General features: G+C 37.8%; 1 protein-coding gene across 1 annotated transcript in view; it reads left to right on the forward strand.

Annotated features, from left to right (window-relative positions):
* DDX10 (DEAD-box helicase 10) overlaps nucleotides 1–19,375 on the forward strand; it is a 278,803-nt gene that overhangs the window by 14,586 nt on the left and 244,842 nt on the right. Inside the window, exons 7-9 of the mRNA XM_032167320.2 lie at nucleotides 7,795–7,921; nucleotides 10,990–11,152; nucleotides 12,771–12,855. Coding sequence (XP_032023211.1) covers nucleotides 7,795–7,921; nucleotides 10,990–11,152; nucleotides 12,771–12,855 — 375 coding nt within the window. The remainder of the gene's footprint in view (nucleotides 1–7,794; nucleotides 7,922–10,989; nucleotides 11,153–12,770; nucleotides 12,856–19,375) is intronic.

The following is a 19,375-nucleotide window of genomic DNA, read 5'->3' on the forward strand; positions in this document are numbered from 1 at the left end:
AGTTAAAATTACCCAAATTCTGGATATATCTTTAAATGTCAGGGTACTTGAGTGTAGCATGTCCCAAAATGTGGTCTGGGAGGGGAACAAATGTTTTTCCATAGATGTTAAGAGGTATTTTACCATTTGCCAACACTACCTCTCAATAAACGAAGGGAGAAGGGATGAAATAGCAAATGGTGAGTCAAAGTGAAACCGTTTTATTTCTATTTCTCACAACCTTTAATATTTTCATGGACATTGTGATTGTTCAAAGCAGTGGGAGGTGGATGTAGCTTGCTACGTTCACCAAATTTTTTGGGTACGGAATCATCCTTTTTAGCAGGATTATGCAGTACTAATGTGTTATGGAACATATTTTATGAAGTGCATCAATATTTAGCAAAATACCTTTGTGTCTAAAATTCTAGCAACTATTGTTTTGTCTTGGTCTCACTAAAAACTAGAGCATAAAGTATATGTGTTACAGTAAAAGTATGTATGTTTGTGATATGCAAGTAGTTGGGGAAATTTTTATTTATCTATTTTTTCGAGACAGGGTCTTGCTCTGTCGCCCAGGCTGGAGTGCAGTTGTGTGATTATAGCTCACTGCAGCCTTGACCTCCTGGGCTCAAACAATCCTCCTGCTTCAGCTTCCTGAGTAGCTAGGACAACTGGGGCATACCACCATGCCTGGCTAATTTTAAAATTTTTTTGTAGAGTTGAAGTCTTACTACATTGCCCAGGCTGGTTTCAAATTCCTGAGTTCAAGCAATCCTCCCACTTTGGCCTCCCAAAGTGTTGAGATTACACTCAGGCATGAGCCACTGTGCCCAACTGGAATATGTTTTAAGTTGTATTTTTATATGACAATTAGAAGCATATATATTTGGTATGAATCACTGCAGACTTCCAGGAGAAATGTTTTCCAGTAAATATAAGTTGGATTCTTTGTTGAAGATAGCAATTTAAATTCAACTCTACTATTATTTATATCGTAAAATTTTTATTTCTTCTTGCTCTGAAATGTTAGCCTAAAAAGAAATAGATTTGGAAGATGAATTGTGTTATCTGGAAATTCCTTAAATAGAGAAAATATGAGTATTCAGGCCCATCTTGACCTTGTATAATATATGTCTAGGATTTAAAAAGCCTGAGACGAAGAGGCCGGATTCTTTGCTTCTAGGTAATCTTGGGGAATCTGAGTACTGGTATCTTTGACTTTCAAGAACTTGGGAATGGAATAGTAAGATATGTGAGGTATAGTTTTTTTTCCTTGGCTTACTTTCGAGTGGACATTGATCTCTTAAAAGTTGAGATAGCTATGAAAATTTTTGTGACAATTAACAATTAACTTGAAAATGTAACGACTGCCTGTCTAGGATTTTTCACTTTTCTCTTTTTTTCTATTTGACTCCAGCCTATTTTTAATATTCATCAGACAAATTTTTTTAATCATTAGATGTCTGTAAGACCTTTCATAATTTATGCAAGTTAATTTATACCTATTATTTCCTATCCCCAATTTCTGTAGGTAAGAGTTGGTTATTTTCTGTAAATTACAAAGTTTTAGAAAAAACTATAAAGACTTTGACATTATTTCACAAATGGTTTTTGAAACCTGGTCCCATCACTTGTAAAAGTGTGGTGGACAAAATTTTCAGAAAAAATTTTGGAAGGTAGACATGTATTGACATAATTTACAAAACCTCAGGTTATATGATAATGGCTGCAGTATTCTAATATTCCAAATTTATAGGAAACATAAAAAAGCAGATGCTCTTAGGAATTTCATCTAATGTCAATGTTAGCTTTTCTCCTTTAGTAGCTTATCAGTGTGGTTCATACACCAGGAGAGATAATAATCAAGAATATTTTAAGGTCTTAGAGAGTATCTACTCTCAAATTGTGAAGGACACAACAACTAAAGAAAAATTAGATCTTTCTGAAGCTGTAAGTCAGAGCATACTTAGAAAAAGTATACTAGTGCTTTCATTATGTTGTTACATATAGACAACTGGTATTTCTAGTGATTTTATTTTTGAGAGAATATGCCTTTGGGCCATAGCAATTTGCTGCTTTTCAGTGACAAGTTGAATTCTGTGGTGGATTATGAAAAATTTCAAATATGAGATATGTCATGAGCTTATGTTATTAGGTATATACAAATTTAGAATTGCATTGTCAATTTGAAACATTAATCATTATGAAATGCTTCTTTTTTGTATGTATGTGCTTATTTTCTGTGGACAGTCTGTCTTTTTTGGATTTGTTTTTTTGCCTTACTGGCTTGGAGGAGCCCTTTAGATAAATTAATTATTTATTTGTAATAGGAGTAGCAAAACACTTCCCTACTCCTGGTGTTTTTTTATTTTATAAAATGTTTCTTTTTATCTTTACTAATTCTTTTTTGCCTTAAAGTCTAGTTTTTTTTTGAGATGGAGTCTTGCTCTGTTGCCCAGGCTGGAGTGCAATGGTGTGATCTCGGGTCACTGCAGCCTCTGCCTCCTGGGTTCAAGCAATTTTACTGCCTCAGCTTCCCAAGCAGCTGGGATTACAGGTGCCCACCACCATGCCCACCTAATTTTTGTATTTTGAGTAGAGATGGGGTTTCACCAGTTTGGCCAGGCTAGTCTCGAACTCCTAACCTCAGGTGATCCACCCACCTCGGCCTCCCACAGTGCTGGGATTACAGGCCTGAGCCATTGCGCCTAGCCAACTTTAAGTCTAGTTTGATATTAGTCTACCTGTAGCGACTTTCTTTTAGTTAGCATTTGCATGGTGAATCCTTTCCCATCCTTGTACTTTGTACATTGTTTACACCCTATGTTTTTATATCTGTCTTTGTGAGTAGCATATTTTTAATCTGGTATGATAATTGCTTTTGACAGTTAATTTAATTATTATTTGGGCCCCTTTACTTCTTCCTACCTTTGTGTCTTTCGTTGTTAAGTATTTTAATTCAACATGTATCTTAAGCCCCATAAGCCACTGTTATCACTGTTTGCAACATCAGTATTTAGACTTATGCAATTCTTCTTCTTGTATTGTCACGCTGAGAATTTTTCTTTTGCTCAGATAATTTCCTTTTTAGTGCATACTTGTTAGTGAAACAGCGTTTTGACCTTTCTGAAAACCTCTTTATTTCATCTTCGTTTTTTTTTTGAAGCCTATCTTGGCAGTTTTTTTTTCCTCTTCAAAGACATCTTTGTTGTACTCTAAGTTCCATTATTTCTGTTAAAGTCATCTGACAGTTCTCTTGTTCCTTTGAAGGTAATTTTTTCTTTTTTTCTGGCCAGCTAACGTCTTAAGGTCAGGTTGTCTTGAGCTGGTCTAGCCTGGCAATTAGACTGTGGGGTTATCCTATTTCTGGTTTGTCCTGAGACTTGGGGTATAATCTTCACAGATGGGGCATAGCCTTTCTCAGGGTCTCAACCAAAAGACTGAGGTATCTACCAGGGCCCCTCTGTCTTGGCAAATTGTGAACCTCATAGCATTGTGATCCTGCCAGAATTTCTGCTCAGTTCTGTAGCTTCCCAGTTGGTTGGTTTTTGCTTGTGTTTCCTCATTTTGCCTTATGTGTGCTCTGTTTAGGGGTTGGCATGCTCCTCAACGGTAAATTGTATGAAAAATTTTAGATTCAGTTTTCCTTCTCTCTGGGACTTGGGACTGACGTGTTTAGGCTTAAGGCTGCTACCTTGTTTCTCTCCTGTCTTGCAATCAGCAAATGCTTCTGGGGAGAAAAGTGAGGTTGTTAACAGAGGGCTTGGCTCAGGGCATTTCCGTTTTCTCCTTTAGCACATCAAGTCCTACCTGCCTTGGTAGCTCTCAGATGCTGTCAGTGTTTTTGTTTTGTTTTGTATTTATTCCTGCTTTTATAGTTGCTATTCTAGACTGAAGGGTTAATCTGATACAAGCAGCTTCTTAGCCCTGTAATTTTAGCAGCTGATAGAAATTATTGCCTAGCTCCATTATTTCATCAGAGTTTGCAAAATTGTGATATTTTAATTCTGTTATTTCTTCATTAGTTTAAATACTTTCATATCAAACTGCTTTCACATGAACTATGTGATTCTGAGGTACAGTTCTTACAGGAAAGCCAGAATATTAGAATGTATGCTTTAACACCAATGAGTTGGTTCCCTAGTATTTTCTGAAGGTTAGCAGTGTTTGTTTTTTGGTGGGGGATGAGGGTTCTCTGTACTAAAAATGAACTCAGATTTAATGATAATTAATGATGAATTAATGGTATTTAACTCATAGATTAAACATCTTTTTATGTCCTTGAATCAATAGAAATTTTTATATTTAATATTCATCTTGTGTCATCCCAAACTTCGCTAGTAGATGGTTCAAGTTATTATCTCGATTCTTCAGATACATTTTAGTAATCTTTGGTGGACTCCTTGCTTTCTGGTGTTCTAAGTTTATCTTATATATTTCCAGTTCTTATAAAATGCTTCTAGCAGGATCTGGTATATAAAGACCATAGTCTAAGTGCTAATGGGCATGGTCATTGTGTTAAGCTTTACAGTGGACAGGCCTTTTTAAAAGAGTTCATGCTGATAATTACAAATCGAATTTAGAATTACAAGGTTTTTATTAAGCCTCATTTAAAAAATATGTATCTCTTTTCTCTTCTGCCAGACATTCGTTCCTAAAGACTTTTGTTTCATCTGTCATTATATCTAAAATAGTTTCAGGATAATACCAATATTATTACTGACAATATGATTACTTATAAAAGTTTAAGATTCCTTTGCATTTCTCTTTTTTTCCTTAGACATCCCAGTAAAGATGTAGGAATCAAATTCCTTCAAAGGCATTTCCTTTGAAATAATTCCTTTGTCATTAAGTCATCAACTTGATATATATTTGGGCTTATTGTTTTCATTTTACTCTTTTGTAAAACTTCATTCTGTTTCCCATAATTCCCTATAGATATGGCCTATTTCTTATTTAAAGACTGTGTTTTTAGAGCAGTTTTAGGTTAACCTCAAAATTGAAAGGAAGGTACAGAGATTTGCCATATACCTGCTGTCGCCATGCAGCCTCTGCCATTATCAACACTCTTGCTAGAATGGTGGTGCATTTGCTACAATGGATGAACCTATATTTTTGTATCCTTATCACCCAGAGTCTGTTATTTTAGGGTTCACTTTTGGTGTGGTACATCCCATTGATTTGGACAAATTTATAATAACGTATATCTACTGTTATAGTATTTCACAGTATATTCACTGCCCTGAAAATCCTCTGTGTTCTGCCTATTCATTTATTCATCTCCCCTGACAGCTGCTGATGTTTTTACTGTCTCCATAGTGTCATCTTTTCAGAATGTTGTATAGTTGGAACCATACAGTATGGTAGCCTTTTCGTTTTGATTGCTTTCACTTAATATTATGCATTTAAGGTTCCTCCATGTCTTTTCATGGAGTGATATGATAGCTCATTTCGTTTTAGCACTGAATAATATTCCATTGTCTGGAAGTACCACAGTTTATTTATCCATTCACTTACTGAAGGACATCTTGATTGCCTTCAAGTTTTGGCAATTATGAATAAAGCTGCAATAAACATCCTTTTGCAGATCTTTGTGTGGACATATGTTTTCAACTCTTTTCGGTAAATACCAAGGAACATGATAGTTGGGCCAGGTAGTAAAAGTATGTTTTTTTGAGATGGAGTCTTGCTCTGTCGCCCAGGCTGGAGTGCAGTGGCACGATCTCCCCTCACTGCAAGCTCCACCCCTCGTGTTCATGCCATTTTCCTGCGTCAGCCTCCCGTGTAGCTGGTACTACAGGCGCCCGCCACCACCCCCGGCTACGTTTTTTGTACTTTTAGTAGAGATGGGGTCTCACCGTGTTCGCCAGGATGGTCTCGATCTCCTGACCTCATGATCCACCCGCCTCAGCCTCCCAAAGTGCTGGGATTACATGTGTGAGCCACTGCACCCGGCCTCAAGTATGTTTGGTTTTAAGAGACTGCTATACTGTCTTCCAAAATGGCAGTATCATTTTGCATTTCCACCAGCAATGAAGGACAGTTGCTGTGGCTCCACATCCTTGCCAGCGTTTGGTGTTTTCACTGTTCTGGATTTTGGCCATCTAATAAGTGTGAAGTGACGTATCGTTATTTTAATTAACTTTTGTCTGTTGACATATGTGGATCATCTTTAAATTTTTTTTTTTTTTTTTTTGAGACAAGGTCTTACTCTGTCAGCCAGGCTAGAGTACAGTGTAGCATGATCATGGTTCACTGCAGCCTCGAGCTCCTTGGGCTGAATTGACGCTCCTGCTTCAGCCTCCCAGGTAGCTGGGACAATAGGCACATGCCACCATGCCCAGCTAACTTTTGTATTTTTTTGTAGAGATGGGGTTTCACCATGTTGCCCAGGCTGGTGTAGTATCTTTTCATATGGTTATTTTTTATCTACATATCCTCTTGGGAGAGGTGTCCGCTAAGATCTTTGGCCGCCTTCCTCCTTTTAAAATTGGGTGTTTCTGTTCTTATTGTTGAATTTTAAGAGTTCTTTGTATATTTTGGAGAAGAGTCCTTTATCAGATGTTTTTTGCAAATATTTTTCTCCCATTCCGTGGCTTATCTTCTAATTCTTTTGATAGTGTGTTTCACAGATCAGAAACATTTAATTTTAATGAAGTCCAGCTTATCAATTCTTCCCTTTATGGATAATAACTTTGTCATATCTAAAACCAATTGACTTGTAGTTTTTGGTTTGTCTGTCCTCCCTCCTTTTTTCTTTCACTGTAAACACAGACACACATGGGTGGGCATGTGTATGCATATATAATGTATAGCCCCCTGATAAATGGCACCAAACTGTCTGTACTATTCTGCCACTTTCCTCTTTCCTTAACAGTGTATCTTAGACATCACTCCGCAGCAATATATGGATAGATTCTTCATTCCTTTTTTACAGTTGCATTATAATTAATTTATGTGGCTGTGTAATTGTTCATACTGCAAGTCCCTACTGATGGACATTTGGGTTGACTTTCATCATTTTTTGCTTTATAAATAATGCCATGTATTTTTGTGTGTGTATATATGTGTGTGTGTTTAAAACCAGAGTAATGTTGGAATAAAGTAGTTTTATTAGTTCACAGAGTAAATGCATGTATATTTTTCTCCAACCTTTTATAATGAAATTTCAAACGTGGTAAATTGAAAGACTTTTTACAATCAATACCTTACAGCAAACACCTAGATACTACCTAATGGTAGCATCCATTTACTTGCTTTCATCCATCCCTTCTAACTCTATGTTAACCCATTTTATTTTTGATGGATTTCAGGGTAAATTGCAGATATCTGTGTTCTCTCTAAATACTTCAGCACACATATTACTGAGAGTTTAATATTTGTACAGATTTTTTCTTTTGGTATAAAATTTGTGTACAATGAAATATGAAAATTTTAAGTATACATTTGACTTTGATGAATGTGTATATCTCAGTAATCTAAAGCCCTAATGAGATGTGGAATACTAATCAGCCCAGCAAGTTCTCTTACGCCTCTTCTTAGTTAATCCATGACGCTGCATTTTTATAGGTAATCACTGTTCTTGTCGTCCTTTGTTTGACATTGATTTACAAGGGATTTTGCATGTGTTTTAAAGTAATGTGTTGAATTCATTTCCTAAGGGACAATAGAGAAAAATTCTTTTTTTAGTGTATGTGTGTAGGAAATTTGCTTGAGAGATGTGCCACTATTAAAACTTGTTTCCTTTTTGGTCTGGATTTCAGTTACCTACATGACATGTTCTAATGTTTTTCTTTTCCTTAATTCCACAAGCACCCCTGCCACTTTGGAACAGAACTACATATTCTGTGAGCTGCAGCAAAAAATAAGTGTGCTGTATTCCTTTTTGAGAAGCCATCTGAAGAAGAAGAGCATTGTATTTTTTTCCAGTTGCAAAGAGGTATTGGCTGTTTATTTTGCTTTCTGAATGTATGTTGAATGTCCCTTTTGAAATGGCAAATCAATTAGACAAATTATTATATTGTACGAGAAGTACAGTGCTAGGTGTGGTAAGGGATCTTTAGTGTCCTTATTGTAAAGGAATCCGTGGTTGAGACTTTCAACTCCACAAAGGCAGAAACTGTGTCTTTTCTTAGGTATTATGTTAAGTGCTAACAATACTGGAAATGTAGTCCTCAATAAATATTAGTAGAATGAATAATTGTTAGCCAAGCTAAGTAGAGATCTTTATAATCTGATACCTCCTTTACCCTCCAAGGATATGGGAATGAATATACCGTTTATTTCCATGCCGTATATCTTTGTTTATGCTGATCTGTCTGGAATGCCCTCCCTGCCTCCCTTCACGTAAATCTGGGGAAATACTTAATTTGAGGCTAAGTTCAAATGTTATACCTGAAAGTCCCTTTCTGACACTCCCTTTTTAAAGAATCAGTTGTTCCCTCCCCTAACCTTCTGAAGTGTTTTGTTTATATCTTAGTTAATAAACACTTCTTGAACAATAGCCCTGTGCCTAGGAATAAAGAATAAGGATTTCAGAGATGTCTAAGAGAACTTTGTCTCCTCTCTTAAGGAGAAGGGACTACGGTCTTTGTGCATGTGTGCGTGCTTGTGCCTCTTCTCCTGTACTATATTTCGGATTCCCGATGACTTATAGGGAATGTAGTAGATCAATTCTAGATTTACAGCTTTTGCAATAACTTCCCATGATAAATATGTAGATGAGTTTCTCTCTAGCTTATGGGAAGTTAAGTGGTGATCTGATGCTGTTGTCTACTGAACCTTATTTTACCATGTAAAGAATGACTTTAGCCTTGGTGTGGTGGCTCACGCCTGTAATCTCAGCACTTTAAGAGGCTGAGGTGGGAGGATTGCTTGAGTCTAGAAGTTCAAGACCAGCCTGGGCAAGATGGCGACACCCTGTCTTAAAAAAAAAAAAAAAAAAAAATCAACTTCAGTTTTTCAAGGACCTATTTTAGATTTTTAAAGCTTCCCATCTCCTGGGAGCATTCCTCAAGGCAACTTGGAAGTGTATCCTGAGCAGTAACCAACAACAAAACAATAAACTTCTCATCTCCTAAAGAAGAGTTAGTTGGTTTTTGTGTCTAGGTACTAGGAAATGATTCTGAAAGTTCTATTTAAATTCTGTTTAAACTTTCTACTCTTTAGAGTAGGAGATGGCATCAAAGGTGGCCTTGACGTAGTTAACCAGGGTGGCAATGCAGCCCCTGTTCGAGGTATAGCAATTGTCAATACCCACCATCAGCAGCAGCTTCTTGGGCATGGGGCCGAAATGATGCCAGTGCCTTCTGAGGTGGAGATAAGTCTCACCAGCACAGAGAGGGTCTGTCAACCTGCGAGGGCTGGTGAGCTTGCCGATCTTGTTCCCCCAGTAGCCTCTTGGCACAAGGACAATGGAGAGCTTGGCCAGGATAATGGCCCCTCGAATGGCAGTGGCTACCTCCTTGGAGCACCTGATACCCATACCATTGTGGCCATTGTAGTCCCCAATGGCAACATGCCTTGAACCCAGTGCGTTGGCCAGTGTGGGCCGCTTTTCCGCCGTGTAATCTTTGAAACCTCATTCTTGAGAGAGCCCCCAGGAAAATGTCAATGACCTCAGACTCCTTGATGGGCAGGAGAAGAGGTAGATCTCCTCTAGGGACTTGGCCTTCATGTCCTTGACCAGGCAGCACAGCTTTGTGACTGGCATCCACTCCTTGGCTTTGCCTCAGTGGCCTTGGTTGCAGGTGCTATTCCTGAAGCCTCCGCTGAAGCCTCGGTGGTTTCCCATTCTTTGTCCTGTAGACCTTTCTGCTGCACCAGCATCATCTGCCATTTGATGTTTTATTGGAGAAGCTGTTTTTACATCTTTACAAAAGAAAGGCCTAAGGCCAGCTATCTCTAATCCTTGCCTGATATATTGTCCCAGAATCAGAACCTCCCTGGCAGTAGCAAATTGCATTTGAGAAAGTGAATGGCTAGTGATTGGGTAACAAGCAATTCACTTGGTTTCCCATTTACTTTCAGCAAAATTGAAAAGAGACTTTAATGGAGTCTTTCTCTTTAATTGAGCAAATGGATCACCAAAAATTATTTGGAATAATCCATTATGAGTTTTGGCCTATTTTATAGGAGCTCAGAATTAAACTTCCTTTGAGTTTGTTTTATTTATGTGAACAGATTTTAACCCCCATGTTAGAGAAAATAAAATAATGCTGAACTCTTTTCAGTCTAGCAATCCATGGTATCCATTTATGGGTACAAAAAGAGAACCAAAACAACTCTATATAGTCTCACACATTGAGATATATTTACAAGTTTTTATTTATGTCTAACAGTTTTTTAAATCAAATCCCAACATATTTCTTGGTTTGATCAGTTCTGTATTACTAATTATTTTAATAATTGCTGAGTCTGAGAGGAAAGTTCAGTCAGCCTATGGCCACAGGAAATTAAAATAAGTTTTTTCTTTTGTAGAAAATGAGTTATGATAACCTGATCAATAAAAGGCTTTCAAGCTTCAAACTTAAGATGCAATTCTGTGACGTTAGGAAATAGAAATGTGAGTTAAAGGAGGGAAGGAAATTAAATTGCTTATGATTAAAGAGAAGTTTCTTCACTTTTTTTACTTGGTTGGAATTGGGTATCACATTGCTCTGCTGTTGAGACTCTGTGGGATACGTTGATAAGAGAAAAGTGTTTATTTTAAAACATCAGTATTTACCAGAAATTATATTCTTTGCTACGATTGAAATTTTGAAAGATTTCAGATACCAACACAAAAATACAAGAAGAGCATTTTTTTTTTTTAAATCAAAGGAAATATGTGAGCAAAAACCTTTGAAGACCGCAACTCTGAACTACATTTCTCTTTCTCTGCTCTATATTTAAACATTTTTTTAATTGGTAAAATTCGTGCTGCTTAATACATTTTTGCTGTCCATCTTCTAAGCTTTATTGCTGCCATCTGCCATAAGCAAACTTATTCTTCCGTTAATGCTTCAGGTCCAATATCTGTACCGAGTGTTTTGCCGGCTGCGTCCTGGTGTTTCTATCCTTGCCCTCCATGGTCGACAGCAGCAAATGAGAAGAATGGAAGTCTATAATGAGTTTGTCCGTAAGAGAGCTGCAGTACTCTTTGCTACTGATATTGCAGCCAGGGGGCTGGGTAAGAAAACTTCCTATCATGAAATTTCTGTGATCATGGGAAATGTAATTTGCTCATAAAGTATATTTTGGGAAATCTGATAGACTCAAATACTTGGGTTTCTTTACTTATTTTGTGAGAGAAAAGTAAGCAGTAAATTGGTAGCAGTTGACTAACATTAAGGATGTATCAGTGAAAATTTCCATAGTATTTGCATCTTTTTTACTATTTCATGATAATCACGCCATAGAATCCTGAGGAACCTACAAAATCAAAGGGGGGTTAAAAGTTTAAAGATAGGAAAACAATTCCCATTTCTTTGAAAATTGGAAACTTGTTTATAGATACTGAACTCATTTAACAAGAAAAATCAGTGAAGTCTATGTTTTCATCATTCTAATTTTTATCTGATAAATAACTACATTTAACGTATTTAAATTTATTTTCAAAAAGCTACTTTGTTGATTATACAACTCCTGGCTTTGTGGGAATGGGATGGGGATGGACGTAACTAGAGAGGAAAACTAGACATAGGAACAAAGGGTGAGAATAAATAGGTGATAATTTGAATCCTTCACTTAATTTTATTGTTTTTTTTTTTTTGTTTTTTCTTTTTTTTTTAAATTTTATTATACTTTAAGTTTTAGGCATGTGCACAACGTGCAGGTTTGTTACATATGTATATATGTGCCATGTTGGTGTGCTGCACCCATTAACTCGTCAGTTAGCATCAGGTATATATAGCAAATCTGAAGCATACGCAAAAGCTGAATATGTTTAATCTACCCTCATATGCCCAGCTTTAAGAATTATCTTTTTCATAATCCTCCTCCTGTCCCTCTTGGAGTACTCTAAAGCATATCTCAGATGCCATATTTATTAGTTTAGGCTGGAGTACAGTAGCATGATCATAGCTCACTGCAGCCTCGATCTACCAGGCTCAAGTGATACTCCCACCTCAGCTTCCCCAGCAGCTGGGACTACAGGCATGCACCACCATGCCTGACTAGTTTTTATTTTACTTTATTTTTTATTATACTTTAAGTTCTGGGGTACATGTACAGAATGTGCAGGTTTGTTACATAGGTATACATGTGCCATGGTGGTTTGCTGCATCCATCAACCCGTCATCTACATTAGGTATTTCTCCTAATGCTATCCCTCCCCTAGTCCCCCACCTCCAGACAGGCCCCATTGTGTGATGTTTCTCTCCCTGTGTCCATTCTTCAACTCCCACTTATGAGTGAGAACATGCAGTGTTTGGGTTTCTCTTCCTGTTAGTTTGCTGAGAATGATGGTTTCCAGCTTTGTCCATGTCCCCATTAGAAGTGGTGCTTTCAGGTTATTAAATATTAGGGTATTTCACTGTTTGTCCGACACAAAGCAATCTGTCTCTTCCGTGTCAGATACGAAGTAATCTTCATATTCAAAGAGTCATTAATTTTAGTTCATTTTGTCAAGGGAAATGTTTACTATCTCTTGGTTCATGCAATTAATTTTATTTTTAATAGAGTTCATGGATGATATCCATCAGTTTGATGTGATGAAACGTCCTGGCAAGCAATGTTTTAAGATAAAAGTAGTGCAGCAGGGCAGATTCTTGCAACCAGTTTCTTAACTTCACATCCCTTCTCTGTAGATTTCCCGGCCGTGAATTGGGTTCTTCAGTTTGATTGTCCTGAGGATGCCAACACATATATTCACAGAGCAGGTAGAACTGCCAGGTAGGTGTACTCACTAATTTCTTTTCTTTTGCTGCTATCTAAATAACAAAGCATGCTTTCCCAACTGCAGATTAACAAAGAAAGGAATTCAGGTAAGTGAGTGCTGGTTTGGCATTTTGTGGTATGAGTTGACATCTACTGTAAATCATTACGGCTAAGACTTGATTAGTGCTGCAAAAAATCCATAAAAATCTTATTTTAGTTTGTTTAAACTTTCTTGTACTTTACTTTTCAGCAAAACTGCTCACTGAAAGTCATCTCATTGAATCCTAATGACCTGTCAGTTAGGTGTAGGACTGCAGTAGTCCTCACTTATCCTCAGGGGTTATGTTCCAAAGTTCCAGTGGATGCCTGAAATCTCAGCACCCAACCCAACATATGCTATGTTTTTTCAATCTAGTAACTGAGACAGCTAAGTAACAAGCGGGTGGGGTCTTAAGCGTGCATATGCTGGACAAAGGGATGATTCACATCGTGGGCAGGACACAGTGGGATGGTGTGACATTTTATCAGGCTACTCAGAAGGGTGAGCAATTTAAAACTTATGAATTGTTTATTTCTGGAATTTTCCATTTAATATATTTAATATTTTTTGGGCCTTGGTTGACTGGGGGTAACTGAAACCACAGCGAAACTACAGAGAGAGAGGGAGGACTACTTACTGTATTATTAAATCCCTATTTTCAGATGAGGAAACTGAATCTTTGAGCAGTTAAACAATTTGTTCAAAGAGCCACAGAGTGAGGATTTGAACCCAGGCAGTCTGGCTTATCTAGTCTAGATCTTGTGCTCTTACCTTCTAAAGTATAGGCAAATAAGAGGCTAAGTGATTTGGAATCATAAATATCTCTTTTTCCTTCTTTCTAGTTCGGGAAATAGAGACATTGCTGAAGACCACTCCCTATCTCTCCTTCTTCCTATACTCCCCACTTCCTCCCAAAAGTATCCTATGTTTGCTCAAGAGGTATGAGGAACTGTCTAGAAAAGAATGTAGTAGGCTGGGCACGGTGGCTCATGCCTGTGATCCCAGACCTTTAGGAGGCCGAGGTGGGCGGATCACGAGGTCAGGAGTTCAAGACCAGCCTGAGCAACATGGTGAAACCCTGTCTCTACTAAAAATACAAAAAAATCAGCCAGGAGTGGTGGTGCGCGTCTGTAGTCCCAGCTCCTCGGGAGGCTGAGGCAGGAGAATCACTTGAACCTGGGAGGCGGAGGTTGCAGTGAGCCGAGATCACACCACGGCATTCCAGCCTGGGTGACAGAGTGTTGCTCTGTCTCAAAAACAACAAAACAAAACAAATAAAAAAAAAAAAATAGTAAAGTCAGTCATTTGGAATTAAGTGGCATAGAAAGGTATCTGAATGAATCAAAAAGGATTACACAATCTGTCATTGCTATTGAGCTGTTGCAGCGAAGCTGGGAGGTATACATTCTTGGTGGAATTGTAAATGATTAACGTTTTTCTGGATAGCATATGGTAATACTTACTAACAACCTTAGAGTTCTTCTTTTTGTCTTAGTAATTCCACATCCAGAAATGGATCTTAAGAAAATAGAGAGATGAATAAAGTTTCAATATACATTTGTCTTGCTGATGTTTGTAGTGTTTAAGAATTGGAATTTACTTTTTTATGATCTTTAGATTATGATTAATTATGGTTAGCCACAGGTGGACTATTTCTTCAGTTTTAACATTTTTGTTCTGTTTTCTTTCTCATTAAAACTGGACGATTGGGTATTTATCATATGGATTCCAGGATTGGTCTAACTGGATCAATGGTTGCTTCCAATTTCAAGCCACAAACTCTTCTCGAAACTTTCCCAGGGATGTCAGGATCTTTAGACCCGAGCACAGACTGTCCTGTTTGGCAGGCTTGCTTTACCACCTGCCCTGTGTCCACTTCAGCAAGTGGCCCCAAGTATGAAAGTGTACGCTATCCCTTGCTTACCTAGGAAGTCCCCTTGGAGTTTAGTTCTTTTAGATTTCTATGCATTTATATTTTTTGGGTAGCTTTGAAGAAAATTTTTTTGTTTTTGTTTTTATGTGGTCACTTTTTGTTTCAGCTGAAGTGAAGGTTATTTATGTCTTTTTGTAGCCTAGCAAGAAATAGATCTTTTTAAAATTCTATTTAATTTTCATAAGATGTTTGAATGTTTGAGTGTTTAAGTGTTTTTTTTTTTTTTTTTTGATTGATTCATGTTTATCCTGTGGGCCATCTTTAAACATGGTTTATAATAAAAATGCACTCAAATTAAATGTGCTTCTTTTGACCAGCATGAAAGAAGGGAGAGAACAGTATAATAATGAAAGACTATTTAAAAATAGGATTTATGAATTAGTGGGTTCAAAAATAAGTCTTTTAATTGCAATTAATGATGTAGTTTTAAACAAGCAATGCAGTTAGGATTAGGTTTTGTATATGATACTGTACATTTAGACAAACTTGTTTTTAGAACTTTCTTTCTTCTTGGAACTGAGTAAAATGGGACATGGGTAGAATAGTTGCCTGTTCTCCATTTTTATGAGAGGGTAGATGGTGCCTCATTGGTCTTTAATGTGTTGAGTACATGGTTTTTGTTTTGTTTTTTTTGAGACAGAGTGTCGCTCTGTCACCCAGGCTGGAGTGCAGTGGCACAATCTCAGCTCACTGCAACCTCCGCCTCCTGGGTTCAAGCGATTCTCCTGCCGCAGCCTCCCAAGTAGCTGGGACTATAGGCGCATACCACCACACCTGCCTAATTTTTGTATTTTTAGTAGAGATGGGGTTTCACCATGTTGGCCAGGTTGGTCTTGACCTCGTGACCTCAAGTGATCCGCCCATCTCAGCCTCCCAAAGTGTTGGGATTACAGGCGTGAGCCACTGTGCCTGGCGAGTACCTGTTTTGATTGTCATTCATAGTGAGTATTTTGGGAAGTCATCAGTGGTGGTTGGTGGAATGACCTTCTCCACTGTGTAATTCTCCTCAGTAAATGTGTAGTTGTGTAAATTTTTACATGTACCTGTGCACATATCTGCATTCTGTGCTCCTGTGGGCCTCTGGATAGGCAAGGTTGGATATGGTATCTCATAAGTGCATTGGGCCAGGGGTGTAGGCACTTTTTATTTTTATTTTTTCTTTTCCTTTTCGATATCTTTAATATAGTGTATTCTTTAATGTGATTATTTTGATATGTATTACATTCTTTTTAGATGTGCCAGTGGTATTGATGGGGACAGGGCAGACTAATTCCTAAATAGAATACATTTAGCAGCAAAATTCTCCCTATATGAGGATTATTGGACATGTCAATATAAATCAGGAAACGATTCTAGAGGGGGGAATATTTCAAGGTTCTTGGTTCCTAGAGAAGTTGTTGAAAATTTTATTTAGTTGAACATGCCGTGGTGAACATTAAATTGGGTCTTAATGACTGAGGAGATGAAGAGGAGTTAGAACAACATCACATTATTGTGTCTGAAGAGAGAGAATACTAATCTGAAAAGAATGTTTTAATGTAATTTTTAATGTGGTCGTTAACTTTTAAAGCACAAGCCTGTTTGACCTTTTGTAACCAATTAAAATATTTTTACTTGACTATTTTAGATGTATAGTATGTGGAAAGGTTTAGCATATATAATGCTTTTTTTTTTTTTCTGGCACTTTAAAACTTGCCAATAATGGGCTTAAAGATAATTAGAAAGTTTTGTGGGCCATGAGACTGAATAATTGAATTGAATAAGGCTAAATTAAAATTTGAATCTAATTAAAATCCTGTGTATTTTGCTGTAATTAAGACCAAGTTGCCAGATAGTGTTTGCTTTTGGAATTGAACTATAATATATTGATATAGGAAAACAAATTCATTAGCAAAATAGCTAAGATTTGGGGAATCTTTTTTTCTTTCTTTCCATATTTTAGCTAAAAAAGTGATTTGGGTACTTTTGCCTTGAAGTACCTAATTCTGTATTAATTAATTTTACCTTTCTAAATTCCTTTTGATTTATAGCAGTTGAGAAATTTACGTGTATTTTCCTTAACCATCACACCCCTTTTAACAAAATGATCTCCTTTAGAGATAAGTGAGGCCAGGTATATGAATATAGTTTTATAATGCTGTATCCTGTGATACATTCTGCCACTTTAAAAAGCAATTCTCTTTAGGGCTTATAGTTCTTTTGGTACAAAACCAAGCTCTTCCAGTTTTTATAAAAATGTCCAGTTGAAAGTAGAAAATATTTGGGAATGGAAAATAGACATCAGATATTCTCAACTTTAAAAAATGTTTTTATTTGGGGAGATTGGGGGAAGGTTGTGGGTAGAAGATGGGCATTTATATATAACTATTTTTTTTCCCCAGAATAGTGGAAGATAAAATAATTTCAGCAATATTCTAATTTAGCCTTATTTGCCTGGCTACATTTTGTGGCGCTCAGAAATTTTGTAACATAAGGAGCAGAATGTGATTCCACTAGGGGACAGCAGAGGCCAAACTTTAGCATTGCACACTCACTGGCAGCAGCTTAGATCTTAGAAAAGAGGAAGATGGCCACTAGTTAAAATCTGTAATAACTTGTGAAGAGTTCATGGCTGGTTGTGGGGGAATACTGGTACTTTATGGAATAGCTAATGATAATTTTTTAATAGCGTCTTTAATTGGTTTGTGAATTGAAATAATAAAAGTAAAAAGACAGTTTTCATGAGCATTAACTTTCCAAGGCTTACCATGTGTACCTTAGATATAAGATAGGAGCAGTCTTTGTTAGTGAAAATGATTTCTTTCATTCCTTCAGCTTACATTTGTGAAGGTCTGCAGTGTGCTCCTCGTAGATAGTGGCTGATGCTTCTTTGCATGACCTTCTGCCTTTGTTGGTATCTATGATTTAAAGGTTGCATAAAAGGTCACAGCAAATTTATTTTGCATCTTGAAGCAGTGAGGAGCTGGGGGAGAGTATAGCCAGTATGGCTGTAGGAGTAGATAAGGGGGGCTGATATTTCTTAGGAGTCTATTTCCCAGGCACCCTTGGGAATATTTCTTAGGAGTCTGTTTCCCAGGCACCCCTTGGGAATAGGGGTGCCCCCATTTTATTCTCCTGTCTAGTCAATACAGCAGGCAGAGTGTTCCTTGTAAAACGTAAGTTGGATTATATCACTCCTCTGATGGCATACCATTTCACTGAGAGTGAAAGCCAATGACTCCCTGGGCCTAAACTATTCATCCCTTTTCCCCAAGTTTCCTAGTATTCTCCCCTTGTTCTCTATGCTCCATACTGATCTTGCTGTTTCTTGTACATTTCAGGCATGCTTTTGCCCGTAGGGCCTTTATACTGGTGCTGTCTCTTTTCTCCCTAATGCATTTTCCTCAAGTATCCACGTGGCTGTGTTCCTCACCCTCCCCAACCACTCCTTTTCACCTTGCTCGACATTGCTTTTTTTGTTTTTTTGAGTCGGAGTCTCTCTCTGTTGCCCAGGCTGGAGTGCAGTGGCGCAATCTCGGCTCACTGCAAGCTCCGCCTCCTGGGTTCACGCCATTCTCCTGCCTCAGCCTCTCCGAGTAGCTGGGACTACAGGCGCCCGCCACCACGCCCGGCTAATTTTTTTGTATTTTTAGTAGAGACGGGGTTTCACCGTGGTCTTGATCTCTTGACCTCGTGATCTGCCCGCCTCGGCCTCCCAAAGTGCTGGGATTACAAGCGTGAGCCGCCGCGCCCGGCCTCGACATTGCTTTTTCCAAAGTCCTTTATCACCTTCAAATATACTATTTACTTAGTATATTTTTACATTGCTTTTCAGCTTGATTGTAAGTTCCATAAAGGCAGGAATGTTTGTCTAGTATATTGATGTACCCTAAGTACTTAGAACAGGACCTGACATGTAGTAGACATTTGAGATAGTGATTCAGACTCATGAATCAGACCTTACCTAATATGTTAATTATCCTAATATGTTAATTATTTATTGTTGTATAACAAATTGACCCATGGCTTGGTGGCTTAAAGCAATAACCATTTATTATCGCAATAACCATTTATCTTATAGCTTCTGTGGGTCAGGTACCCAGTGTGGTTCATCTGGGTCCTCTGGCTCTCAGTCTATCACAAGGCTGTAATGAAGGTGTCAGATGGTACTTTAAGGTTCAACTAGGGTTGCATTCATTCTCAGATTTATTCACATAGTTGTTTCCAGATTCATTTCCTCCTTGGCTGTTGGTCAGAGGCGTCTCTCAGTTCCTTTTCATGTGGTCTTCTTCAGAGGGTAGCCACAACATGGTAACTGACCTCATCAGAGAGGGCAAATGACAGCTAAGGGAGAGAAAGATGAAGCAGTAATGTCTTTCATGACCTAGACTTGGAAGTCACAGTCCATCTTTCCTGTAACATCCTGGGGTTGCATGTCAGTTCTATTCCTTGTAGAGGGACTACACAAGGGTGTCAATACCAGGAAGTGCAGATTATTGGGAATTGTTTTATAAGCTGCCTACCACACCCAACATCAAATTTTACCATTGATTTCAAGGATAAAAGCAATCCTGAGGTAGACG

The sequence above is a fragment of the Hylobates moloch genome, unplaced genomic scaffold, assembly GCF_009828535.3.
Source record: "Hylobates moloch isolate HMO894 unplaced genomic scaffold, HMol_V3 SCAFFOLD_11, whole genome shotgun sequence".
NCBI lineage: Eukaryota > Metazoa > Chordata > Mammalia > Primates > Hylobatidae > Hylobates > Hylobates moloch.